This window comes from Solanum lycopersicum, chromosome 2, assembly GCF_036512215.1.
Source record: "Solanum lycopersicum chromosome 2, SLM_r2.1".
Taxonomy (NCBI): Eukaryota; Viridiplantae; Streptophyta; class Magnoliopsida; order Solanales; family Solanaceae; genus Solanum; species Solanum lycopersicum.
The window spans coordinates 64,928,548-64,940,531 of record NC_090801.1 but is presented as its reverse complement, the minus strand read 5'-3'; the positions used below and the strand labels follow the sequence as shown (position 1 = coordinate 64,940,531).

At 33.7% G+C, this 11,984-nt stretch overlaps 2 protein-coding genes across 2 annotated transcripts; both read left to right on the top strand.

The window, feature by feature from the left end:
* The first annotated feature begins 3,891 nt into the window (after positions 1-3,891).
* On the top strand, positions 3,892-9,452 carry RAD23d (ubiquitin receptor RAD23d). The gene is made up of 12 exons (NM_001319149.1): positions 3,892-4,091; positions 5,838-5,999; positions 6,126-6,179; positions 6,591-6,658; positions 6,754-6,810; positions 6,920-7,097; positions 8,050-8,217; positions 8,296-8,361; positions 8,436-8,483; positions 8,568-8,674; positions 8,853-8,931; positions 9,117-9,452. Exons 1-12 carry the CDS (start codon positions 4,026-4,028, stop codon positions 9,231-9,233), a joined length of 1,170 nt encoding a protein of 389 aa, NP_001306078.1. The 5' UTR covers positions 3,892-4,025; the 3' UTR covers positions 9,234-9,452.
* Positions 9,453-9,519: 67 nt separating this feature from the next.
* On the top strand, positions 9,520-11,638 carry LOC101246301 (uncharacterized). The gene is made up of 5 exons (XM_004232320.5): positions 9,520-10,380; positions 10,463-10,566; positions 10,663-10,834; positions 10,924-11,086; positions 11,195-11,638. The coding sequence occupies exons 1-5, from the start codon at positions 10,210-10,212 to the stop codon at positions 11,209-11,211; spliced, it is 627 nt and encodes a 208-aa protein (XP_004232368.1). The 5' UTR covers positions 9,520-10,209; the 3' UTR covers positions 11,212-11,638.
* Positions 11,639-11,984: the final 346 nt, after the last annotated feature.

Genomic DNA, 11,984 nt, shown 5'->3' with positions numbered 1-11,984 from the left:
AAATAATAAATTAGTATATGCATTATTACTTTTTTCATCTCAGTGGTTTTAATGAATACATTATTAGTTTTGCTTTATATTTTATATCTCATGAAATAATGTATATAGACTTTCACATATCATTTATGAAAAAATAAATAAATTTAATTATTATATAGTTTAATTAATATTACAGTTTAAAAGTTGATTAAATCTCCATCAACCAACCAATCTATGCACTAGATTTTGTAATAAAGTAATTATTGATCAAGTGGTTAATTGATGTTTAAAGTAAAAGTTGACATTGCTTTGATATAAAAAAAAAAGTCTATATTAGGGTTGTTCAAAGACAAATTAAAATTGATAATCTACAATAAAAAACGTACTATTAATTATTCGAAATATTAGTTTAATAATGGTTTAAAGTTAATTACTATATTGAATTATTGATATTGTAATGATTTAGATTTTTCTTAAAACTGATTAATTGATAATTCAATAATAAATTAAATGTATAATTTACAAGTTCATTATGATTTACTTTTTAGATTGCAGGTGATGTAGAATTAGTTGGTTTCTTTGTTGAAAATAGTCCATTAGGAAATTTGTCAACTTATATAAGATATTTAGTTTAAAAACAATTAGAACAACATTTTTCGAACTTCAAAAAAATAATAAAAATGAAATACCTCAATTTCAAAATATAAGTCCAATATTTGTTTTTGTTGTTTTATATTTTTTTCTCATGACGAATACTTTGTGTGAGTTAAATTTGTCTATTAGATATTATCGTACTTATATTTTTTTTTTAAATTTACAATTAATCTTCCAAACATTATGTGTTGTTAGTACTTATTCTAAGCAAATAAATTCCAATCGAATGAAACTTGATTTTCACATACAAATTACTCTATAAACTTTTAAATGCCTTATTAAATTTTCATAATTTTTTAAAAATTTTCTTTTTTTGATAAATTCTGAAAATAAGTAATTGATCTATAAAAAATATGAGAAGTATATAAAAAAAATTAACATCAAAAGTTCACAAATAAATATAGTAACCTTAAACTCAACAATTTTTTTTAATTTTATTTTTAGGTAAATTTAAAAAATAAGTAATTGATTAATAAAAAATAGGAAAATATGAAAAAATTGTTGTATTTTTTCCTACTTTTATTAATCAATTACTCATTTTCAAAAATTACCAAAAAATAAAAAATAAACAAAATTGTTGATAACAGATCGGATAGTTTATTTAAAAGGGGTCGATTTATTGGTCGGATTAGGTGTTTATGTATTCAAAAATTTTAGGGGTATAATTGTTCCCTTTTTATTTTCATATAAATGTCATGTGGTAAGGTCAAAATGACATGTCAATTCCATGTGGTATTTAAAGAAATAAAAAATGAGTTGGATTTGTCCAGCATACCAACTAACGCCCATAAGGACATATCTGGACAAAAATTTGGACGATAAGGGTATGAGTGAGCCAAACTTTAAAAGAAAATATATTAGACCTTTTCGAATTGTTTAGGGGCATATTAATTTGACCCTTTTCCCTCAATTTTATGCGTTGGTTATTATTATAACTTCTAAAACAATTAACAGTCACATTCATGATATTATTTGATATTCTATATTTTAATCCTATAATATAGATATTGTAAGACTTTGTTGATGAACATCAACATTTTAAGTTGTTATATTTTTAGTGTTTATTGTGTTGATGCTTTGGTTCTTGAAGAATTAGACAAATATTACTGCTTGATGATTATGGTTTCTGGAAGTGGATATTGATAAGAGCTCAACTCGAAAGATTGTATATTTATTTTATATTTTTTTAAATAGGGATAATGCCCAAGTACGCCCTCAACCTATGCCCGAAATCTTAGAGACACACTTATACTATATTAAGGTCCTATTACCTCCCTGAACTTATTTTATTAATAATTTTTTACCCCTTTTTAGCTTACGTGGCACTATCTTGTGGGCCAAACGATGGTTGACTTTTTTTTTCGAACTAGTGCCACGTAGGCTAAAAAGGGGTAGAAAATTACATATAAAATAAATTCAGGGGGGTAATAGGACCTTAGTATAGTATAAGTGTGTCTCTGGGATTTCGGGCATAGGTCGAGGGGGTACTTGGGTATTTTCCCTTTTAAATATAATAATTAAGATCGTACGAATGATGTTTGTATTATTAATTAATTTATTTATTTTAATCCTCTCATGATTTTTTTTTATTTTGTATTTTATATAAGTTTTGATTCCCATAAATTTATAATTTTATTTGGTTCAAAATATAACTTATGACTTTGTAAGTTGGACATAATTATCTCCTCTCTTCTTCTTCTTTTTTTTTTGTCCCTTTAGTTTCTAAAAAGTATCTAAATATAGTAATTTTTTTGCCCCTGAATTTTCAATCGTAAATACTTCACTACAAGTTTAAATAACACTAAAATCCACACAGTATTGTCTTCGAATCTCTTGTGTTTTTCATTTTTATTAGGAGTATAATCTTTGGTGTTAATAAATATGTCAAGTAATTATTCATTTAAATCCTTTAATACAAAACTTAATGACATAAAACTCTAAATAATTTATAGTCATATTTTTTACATTATTTGTTGTTCATATTATAGTCCTACAAATAAAAGTATTGTAAGAGTTTAGACAAATGATCACATTAGTCTTTTAAATTGTTATATTTCTGATATTAAATAAATTATTTATTCTTTAATTTGACTTGAAGAATAAATGAAAGCTATCGAATGATGTGATTGGTTTGTGAAAATGACGTTGGCAAGAGTTCGAAAGATTATATATTGATTTCACATTTTTTCTTTTTAATTTTAGTGATTAAAATTATAAACAGGGTAAAAACAATGTTGCTTTTTTTTAAAAAAAAAGATTTATTATGATTGATCTTCATTTTTTCTAATTTTATATAAAAAAAAATTACTATCATTAGTTTAATCATATATATATATATATATATATATATATATATATATATATATATATATATATATATATATATATTTTGTTTGTTTAAAAGAGTAGCTTATGACTTTGTTTGAAGTCTTTTTTACTTTTAATCACATGTTTTCTCTATTTTCTATGAAATTAATAATATGTTTGTATATATAATGATATTTTATCATTTTTTTTTTATAATTATGCGATGCGCAAATGAGTTTACTTGTCAGTAAAAGAATGAAGAATAAAATCATAAATTCAGATTTAATGCGCATTGAATATTTAAAACTAAAACGGTCATCAATGATAATTAGGAAAATCATCAAAGCTTCGTCTTAAACCTACAATTCAATGGTTAGTTTTTCATAATTAATATCCTTAAAAACGTTGAAGAAGGAAATAACTTATCCGCACCAGGTATTTATAGTAAGCCAAATATCATTTTTATTATTATATGATTTAATGAAGTAAAATGTATGTCAATTAATTATGAGTAAGTAAAATAAACTATAAATTTAAACACAACATGCAAATTTAATTTAGTGTAAATGTCCGATATAGATAATTTTACCCAAAAAGTATACAAATTTACCAATAAATATATTTTTTATTTTATTCTTTTTTATAATGTTACATTACACGCTAAATTGGATGAATAAAGTAACAAAATTTAAGTTAAAACTTATGTTAGTGTTTGACTATAGATTTTTAAAAATTAATTTCAAATTCCATGAAAAAATTTGATGAAATCTTTTAAAAACTTAATTTTTTTATTTTTAACTTCGATATGATTAGACAGGAGACGGCTGTCAATGAAGAACATGCGGAAAATTTCCCTTACGTGGCATCATATTATTGGTGGTATATGGGCTGTCAAAGACTGTCGGGTCACCAAATAATTGCCTTTCTAAGGTTATATAAATTACGTCAGACACATCAGCTACGATTTCACTGTGACTCCGACTTCGGAATTTTTTGCTCTCTCCGAACATTCCGCCGGCGACGGCCGGTAATTTCTCGTGCCGGTTTCAAAATAAGAAGATTAACGGGTAAACAAGAGCTTGAAGATGAAGATTTTCGTGAAGACTTTGAAAGGCACGCACTTTGAGATCGAAGTGAAACCGGAAGATAGCGTAATTAACAACCTTTTTCTCTGATTTTTCAATTGTATATGCTTCTTGGATGTGCTTATTCACGCGCAATCTAATGTGTGTATCAAATTGAATGTCTTTTAGCGGCATTGAGGTCTGATTAGGGTTTTGAGTGGCAGCTCATGTGGTTTTAGGGCGTTACTCTAGTAGTTCTGAATGTATATCTGTTTTTCTTCGACTCCAAATTATGCTCTCTAGTATACGCGTTAATCCTGCTTATTAAGTTTTCTGGGGACATCCTTATGTGACTGCTAGGACTAGTACTCAATTTGGTGTTACACGGATAATTGTTTGCCAGTTAGTAGTTTTAATTTAATTGCTGCACTGGAAGCATTACAGTACTCAACTATAAGTATCAATTACTTGCTTCTGGTGTTGTAAGAATGCTTTCTGTGAGATTTTGTATAATGGCCACCGTTAATTGAACTAGTTGCACACAAGTTAGGTTGCAAAAAAGAACTTCAAGTTGTTGTTTGTTCAAGAGGTACAAGCTTGGGTATAGTTTATCTTCCTTTCTTTTTTTTTTGGGGGGGGGGGGGAGAGGAGGTGATCATAGGATAGTTCTTCATCATCCAATGCATGAGAAGCTGCATTATTCACCTTTAGGGAGTGTATTGATTATCGTTAGTTGAATGAAGTCATCATAAAGATTAAAGAATAACTACCCCTTCTTAGAATTGATGACACGCTCATCCCCGACCTCCTCTCACATTTACAAAAAGGGCGCCTCTCTGTTGCTTGGCGGCTAAGCGCTGTTCTTTGTAAATCTTTTGCAGCTGCCACGTGTGATAAAGACACCACATCAGCGGCAGCAACAAAATAAGGCGGTGCATTTATTTTAGGATGGTTCCTTTAGGGAGTATATTGATTACCATTAGTTGAATAAGGTCACCATAAAGAATGATTACGCCTTCTTAGAATTGATGACCCTCATACCCTACCTCCTCTTGCATTAACAAAAAGGGCGCCTCTCTGTTGCTAGGGGGCAAAGCGAAGTTCTTCATAAATCTTTTTCAGCTGCCACACGTCATAAAGACACCACATCAGCGGCAGCAACAAAATAAGTTAGTGCATTTATTTTAGGATGGTTCCTTTAGGGAGTGTATTGATAAGGTCACCATAAAGAATGATTACGGCTTCTTAGAATTGATGACCCTCATACCCTACCTCCTCTCGCATTAACAAAAAGGGCGCCTCTCTGTTGCTTGGCGGCAAAGCGAAGTTCTTCGTAAATCTTTTTCAGCTGCCACGCGTCATAAAGACACCACATCAGCGGCAGCAACAAAATAAGGCGGTGTAGTTTTTAGGATGGTTCCTTTAGGGAGTGTATTGATTACCGTTAGTTTAATAAGGTCACCATAAAGAATGATTACGGCTTCTTAGAATTGATGACCCTCATACCCTACCTCCTCTCGCATTAACAAAAAGGGCGCCTCTCTGTTGCTTGGTGGCAACACGAAGTTCTTCGTAAATCTTATTCAGCTGTCACATGTCATAAAGACACCACATCAGCGGCAGCAACAAAATAAGGTGGTGCAGTTTTTTTTTCTACGCGTGGGAATCTAATTCAATTGGGTTTGGGTTTCCTAATTTGTTTTGAACTCAATTTTATTTAGGGTGTCTATATTCTATAAATTGGGTCACTCTCCCCCTCCCCTTCCTCCTCCCCATGCTTTTTCTTTTTTCCTTTTTGCAGAAGCTGATGTACCAATATGGCTAATTATTCAGGTTGCGGATGTGAAGAAAAACATAGAATCAGTTCAGGGGCAAGATGTCTACCCTGCTGCACAACAGATGCTTATCCATCAGGGTAAAGTTCTCAAGGACACTACGACGCTTGAGGAAAACAAAGTTGCTGAAAATAGTTTTGTGGTCATTATGCTTTCCAAGGTAGTGACTGTCCTAGCATGTGTTGAGCAATAAGCTTTTATATTGTTTGGCTGTGAGTTGTGTGAATGTGTATATTTACATCTTGTCTAATGCTGGTACTGTCCATATTTTTTGCGGTAATTGTAGAATAAGGTCTCATCAACTGGAACCTCATCTATATCAGCAGCTCTTTCAAATACGGTGAGAGCTTCATTACCTTCACGGGTTCAGTTTTTTCTTGATTGCTTGCATCATTGCCTCCTTCCTCGTTGCTTTCAAAATAAAATATTTCTTCGTTTAAGATGCATTTATGCACTTTTATCCATTGGCTGGTATGGCGATGTTCACCCCTGGTTTTATGCTTGAGAGTTGAGACTACATTTAAGTCTTTTTTTAAAAATAAGGTTTTAAGTCATTTTTGTAACATAATTTATTGCAGAAAGAGAATAAGGACATTAGTGCTTTGCAGAATGGCCATATTTTCTTTCTCTTGTGAAGTATCATTTCACATGCCATTTCCGTGTAGCAAGTGCAACAATATTTTACTTGAACAATTGAAAGATAGTTATGTTAATCTAGATTTTGAGAGCTGATATCAATCTGAATGACTAGGCACAACCTGACGGTTCCACTGACCAAGCTAGACAGACGATAACAACACCTCAAGCTACTGCTGCACTGTAAGTTTCTCCTCCTGGTATCTTTGATTTGACTCACTGGTCGGCTGTTACTTGAATTTCTGTTGGTTTAGTATTGAGATATGCTTGCTCTGCAGTCCACAATCTGCTTCTGAGTCTGCTCCTACTCCTGCCCCTGTGCCTGCTGCTGCTAGGTGAATACATACAACATGCTTGGTTTAGGGAATTGGCCTTGATTATATTCGTCCTTACTGTGTGATTAGTCTCGTCTTTACTTGACTATTGTTCCTTTCTGTCAAACAGTTCTGTAACAGACGTGTATGACCAAGCAGCATCAAACCTTGTTGCTGGAAGTAACTTGGAGACCACAGTTCAACAGATTCTTGATATGGGTGGGGGAAGCTGGGATAGGGATACAGTTGTGCGTGCTTTGCGTGCAGCATATAACAATCCAGAGAGAGCTGTTGATTACTTGTATTCTGTGAGTCTGCAGCTATCTTTGCTTTTGAGATCTTTCTTCGTGTTCCTTTTTTGCACCTCATTCCTGGTTAGATTTTGCTAAGAGGTACATTCAAATTTATGCTACGTTGGTGGTGCAAGAGAATTGGCATATTATGTAGTTCAGTGTTTGATTTGTTCCCCTTTCTGCATGACCACTTCCCTTTGCTGTCTTTGCTATCTTTGCTATCCTTCTCTTTTCCTGGCTTCTGTCATCCAAAAATTGGGCATATTTTTCTTCCAATATTTCCCAGTTTATTGGTTAAATGATGAATCCAGTTGTCTGGTTAATGTTTGAGTGATGCAGGATTGATTCACCTTCTTCATGCTAGTACCTTGGAGAGAACCTTCTCTCCTTTTCTTCAATTTGTTCATTGATTTTTGATCATGAGTTATTCCCTCTATTTGATTTACATAACGGTGTTTGATTGGACACGGAATTTTAAATATTCATTTGATTTATGTAATGTATATTAGTCGTACTGGAGGAAAATAGTAGAGTGTCATCTGTCTACTAGAGAGGAAGTTCACTGCAAAAAAACAGTTTCTAAAATTCCCATCCAGTCATCTGTATAAACAAGGTTGCTTGCTTGCGCCAATCATACACATAAAATGGCAAATTGTTCTTATTGTGTAGCATTGAATATTTTCCTGCTCCTCAAATGCCCTTCCATGAGGTTTTTTCCAGGTCACCCAAAACATGCACTCTTAAACCTTGTGCATTGCATTGCATTTATAGTTTATTCATCCCTAGAGCTTCATATTCATTTAAACCAGTTTTTCTTAGGAAATAGTACTGAATTCATGAAGTAAGAAAATATAATTATATGATCCCTGTTTGTAGTCTTATTCAGGCAGACATGGGTATGCATTTTATTTTCTGTGCTTGCATCTTTGATCTATACTGGAAACATATCAATATCGATTTCTTTCAGGGTATTCCTGAACAAACTGAAATTCCGCCTGTTGCCCGTGCACCTGCTGCTCCTGCCGTTACTGCTCCTGCCAGTGCTCAGGCTATAAACCCTGCAGCTCAGGATGCTTCACAACTAGCAGTTCCTTCCAGTGGACCAAATGCTAATCCTCTAGATCTGTTTCCTCAGGTAGTAAATATACCAGAAATTTAAATTTGCCTAGTCATTTGTTGTGACGTTGTCCTAAAATTGTATTTACGCAATCAGGGCTTAACAAATGCTGGTTCAAATGCCGGTGCTGGAAATTTGGATTTTCTACGCAATAGTCCACAGGTGGGTTATACGCTTTCTGCAAGTTAGATTTTATTTGTTTGAAATCACAATTTCATATCCTTCTTCATTAACAGTTCCAGGCCCTTAGAGCAATGGTGCAAGCCAATCCGCAGATATTGCAGGTATGGGATATTATATGCTATGATCAGTTTGTTTGCTCCTAGCATTTTCAGACATGCTTGAACCGTGATGTGTGTTATCTGCAGCCTATGCTCCAGGAGTTGGGTAAGCAAAATCCACATTTGATGCGGCTTATTCAAGAACATCAACCGGACTTCCTGCGCCTCATTAATGAACCTGTTGAAGGGGAGGGGTAAGAACATTTGGTATTCTTCTTCTTTTGATTTGGGATGGATCTATTTTTCTACTAAAAGTGCTTTGAGTGGACTGCATTTAATAGCTGGTTTTATATGTTCTATCTATTCTAGATTCTTTCTTTACCATCTTGTGTCTGAATGCGAGACTGATTTTCTCATTATATGGTGTATCAGGAATGTGTTAGGGCAGACAGCAGGTGCAATACCACAAGCTGTGACTGTTACACCTGAAGAGCGGGAGGCTATTGAACGTGTAGGTTATTTATTTGTCCTCTTTAGCTTGCATCAAATAAAGTTTTATGTAAATGCAATTATCGATGGTTTACTGTGAATGCCTTTACTTTGATATCTGAAAATGCTGATTTGCAATTTTTTTTTCGTCAGCTAACCTCATTTTCTTGTACTTGTCCACTGTGGTTGGTGATGTTGTTTTGGCAGCTTGAAGCTATGGGGTTTGATCGAGCTTTAGTATTGGAAGTATACTTCGCCTGCAACAAAAATGAGGAGCTGGCTGCTAACTATCTGTTAGATCACTTGCATGAGTTTGACGAGTGACATGGATATAACATAGTGCTATTGACCTGTTATAGTTTCCATTCTTAGTTGTTTTACTGCTCTTCATTTTAAATCTGCACGACTTGCTATTTATCTTGCAATGTGGAGTACATTTTATTTTACTCATTCGCAGCAGTAAGCCTTGGATACTCGGCCCCTTTTGTATAATGGATCATATTATATCAGTCAAACCGTCCTGCAAGCTCTTTTGTCCTTGGACCCTTTTGTACAATGATTCATATTATATCAGTCAAATCGTTCCTGCAAGTCTTTCTTCTTTCCTTAAAGCTAGGCATCCTTTTTTTTTTGCTTTGATTTGGGTGGCGGTTATGGCCTACGATAGTTGCCAAATCGATTTCTTGCCTTGTACTAGGTATTTTTTGTGTTTATAATCCGTTGGTTTCTTTTACATGGTTCTTCAAAAACTTCAAAATAGAGGAAGAGTTCTACAATTTCTTTGGTTGATCTAGAAGCGGCAACTCAATCAACTCTGTTGGAAGTCAGAACCATAGATATATTTCTACGACATTCATTTGTAGAGTGAATCAAGAAAAAAGTGCAAAAAAAAAAAACAATCATGTTGAAAAAGTCAGCACTAAATAGCTGTTGGACTGGTTAATAAACAGGAAAACGTCTATATCAGATAGTGAACAGGAGAAAGTGTAAAAAGACTGCTAGGTCTCTTTCAACACTATTAGTCCTTTTAACAATTTGGCAAATTGAACATCAGCGATTCAAAGTATTAGTTAAAATGGAAAGTGACATGTTCCAAGACAGCCATCAACCATTCATGAATTGAATATAGTTGTTGACAAGTTCAAAAGTTGAAATAATTGAGTCTCAACACGTTATCAAACATAAGGGAATTAAGAAATCAATTTGTCTACTTCAACTTGACGACTTCTTCAATTGCAACAAAAATTTCTTACTAGTAAGTAGCAAAGTTCCCAAGACACTTGATAAACAGAAAACAAACATGGGATTCTTTGGAGGAAAATTCAAGGCATCAAAAGTTACAACACTGTCTAACCTTGCCATCTCAAGAATTTCCATTCTCAAAAAGCAACACCAAGTTAGGTGCTCACTTGCTCGTTCTGATGTTACTCAACTACTACATCTTGGTCGCCAAGAAGATGCTCTTCATCGAGTGAGTTCCAAGAAATGTACCCCATTACATTCCTCTTCTCAACTCAAGCAATTCAACTTCTGATCATTTTCACTATTTTCAGGTCGAACTTGTTATCAAGGAACAGAACACTGTAGATGCACTTACAATGATGGAAAAATATTGCCATCTCCTAATAGAAAAAAGAGTACTCATAAAAACTAAAGGGTGAGTATTACTTGCTTTTATATATCATTATCAAAATCTGCAACTAGCTAGACTGGTGCATCTCCTCTGACAATATGCCCGCGAATGTTTAAACAGGGAATGTCCTGAGGAGCTAGCAGAGGCAATCTCAAGCTTGATATATGCAGCTTCAAGATGGGGAGAATTCCCAGAGCTGCATGAACTTCGTGAGGTTTTCACCTCAAGATATGGGAATGAATTTGCAGCTCAATGTGTTGAATTAAGAAATAATTGTAGCGTGCAGCCAAAGGTAGGACAGCTGAATTTAATCTCTCGTCCCTAGAATCCACAGGAGATAGACTTCTGACTGAACTAATCTGATCATGAAAATTTCTCCAGATGATACCCAAGCTATCAAGACGTCACACAGGGTCAGGGAAAAGACGCGATATGCTTAATGATATTGCTGCTGATTGTGGTATCACTCTGTGTGTAGAGGCTGAGACTTGTCACATATCACAATCAAAGCCAGAGGTTAACAGTGAAAATGAATGTGCTAAAGGTATCTTCGCAATCACTAGTTATGAGTGAAGCTTCAGATTCTTACTTCAAAAAAAGAAGAAGATTGGAACTTCAAATGACATGACATTACTTATTGTTACCATTACAGGTGAAGAGGGGTCTTAACAAGGCATAAAAGCAGATTCAGTTGTCATATTGAAGGGTAGTCAGATAGTACATAAGAACTGATGCTTCTCCTATCAACAGCAGCACTACTAGCAAGACTTGTTTGGATCCATCAAAGTCTACTAAGGGAAAGGATTAAGGCATGGTTGACTGACACGCATCTTTGAAATCATGTAACCATAACGCATTCGCTAGGAAACAATGATAGAGCAGCTGCATGTGACAGAAGCTATTCAGGGATGAACTGCTACCTTCATATTCTTTTCTTAGCTAAGAATTTGCTTGTGAGTATGTTGGGGAGTAGGGGGTTGTTGAACTTTTAGCGTAGACAGGAACATACAGGTATATGTAGATCAGTAAACAATCACACATGTTCTGCAGAAAACATGAGTAGTACATTTATATAAATAACTTATGCTCCCTACAATTCTTTTAGAAGATTCGATTTTTTCTCCTTCCAATTTCGAAAAAAATAAATCCATCTGTGCCAATTTTTTCATTTTTGGAGTAATTACGAGACCTCCAGGAATAGGATTTTCTTATTCCATGTTATTTAGTGCACTCTGTCACTCTATTTTGCCGCAGTTCAAATCAAGATCTCTAGTTAATAGTGATGTCTGATGAGCTCTTTGAAACTTTTATTTTGCATAGCTAACAGGAATAGGGAACTCAATTGGGTAACAAGTCACTAAATCTGATCGTGTTGCATTACCGTTTAAATTATAACTTCTTGATCATCAATCACCATGTTGATTGTTAAAAATGAATACGCC

Bases quoted from the DNA above. Each gene is read 5' to 3' on its own strand.
- RAD23d (NM_001319149.1), top strand. From the start codon at position 4,026: ATGAAGATTTTCGTGAAGACTTTGAAAGGCACGCACTTTGAGATCGAA. The intron at 6,180-6,590 runs GTGAGAGCTTCA...CTGAATGACTAG, and splicing joins CAGCAGCTCTTTCAAATACG to GCACAACCTGACGGTTCCAC. The intron at 8,218-8,295 runs GTAGTAAATATA...TTACGCAATCAG, and splicing joins CTCTAGATCTGTTTCCTCAG to GGCTTAACAAATGCTGGTTC.
- LOC101246301 (XM_004232320.5), top strand. From the start codon at position 10,210: ATGGGATTCTTTGGAGGAAAATTCAAGGCATCAAAAGTTACAACACTG. The intron at 10,381-10,462 runs GTGAGTTCCAAG...CACTATTTTCAG, and splicing joins AAGAAGATGCTCTTCATCGA to GTCGAACTTGTTATCAAGGA. The intron at 10,567-10,662 runs GTGAGTATTACT...ATGTTTAAACAG, and splicing joins GTACTCATAAAAACTAAAGG to GGAATGTCCTGAGGAGCTAG.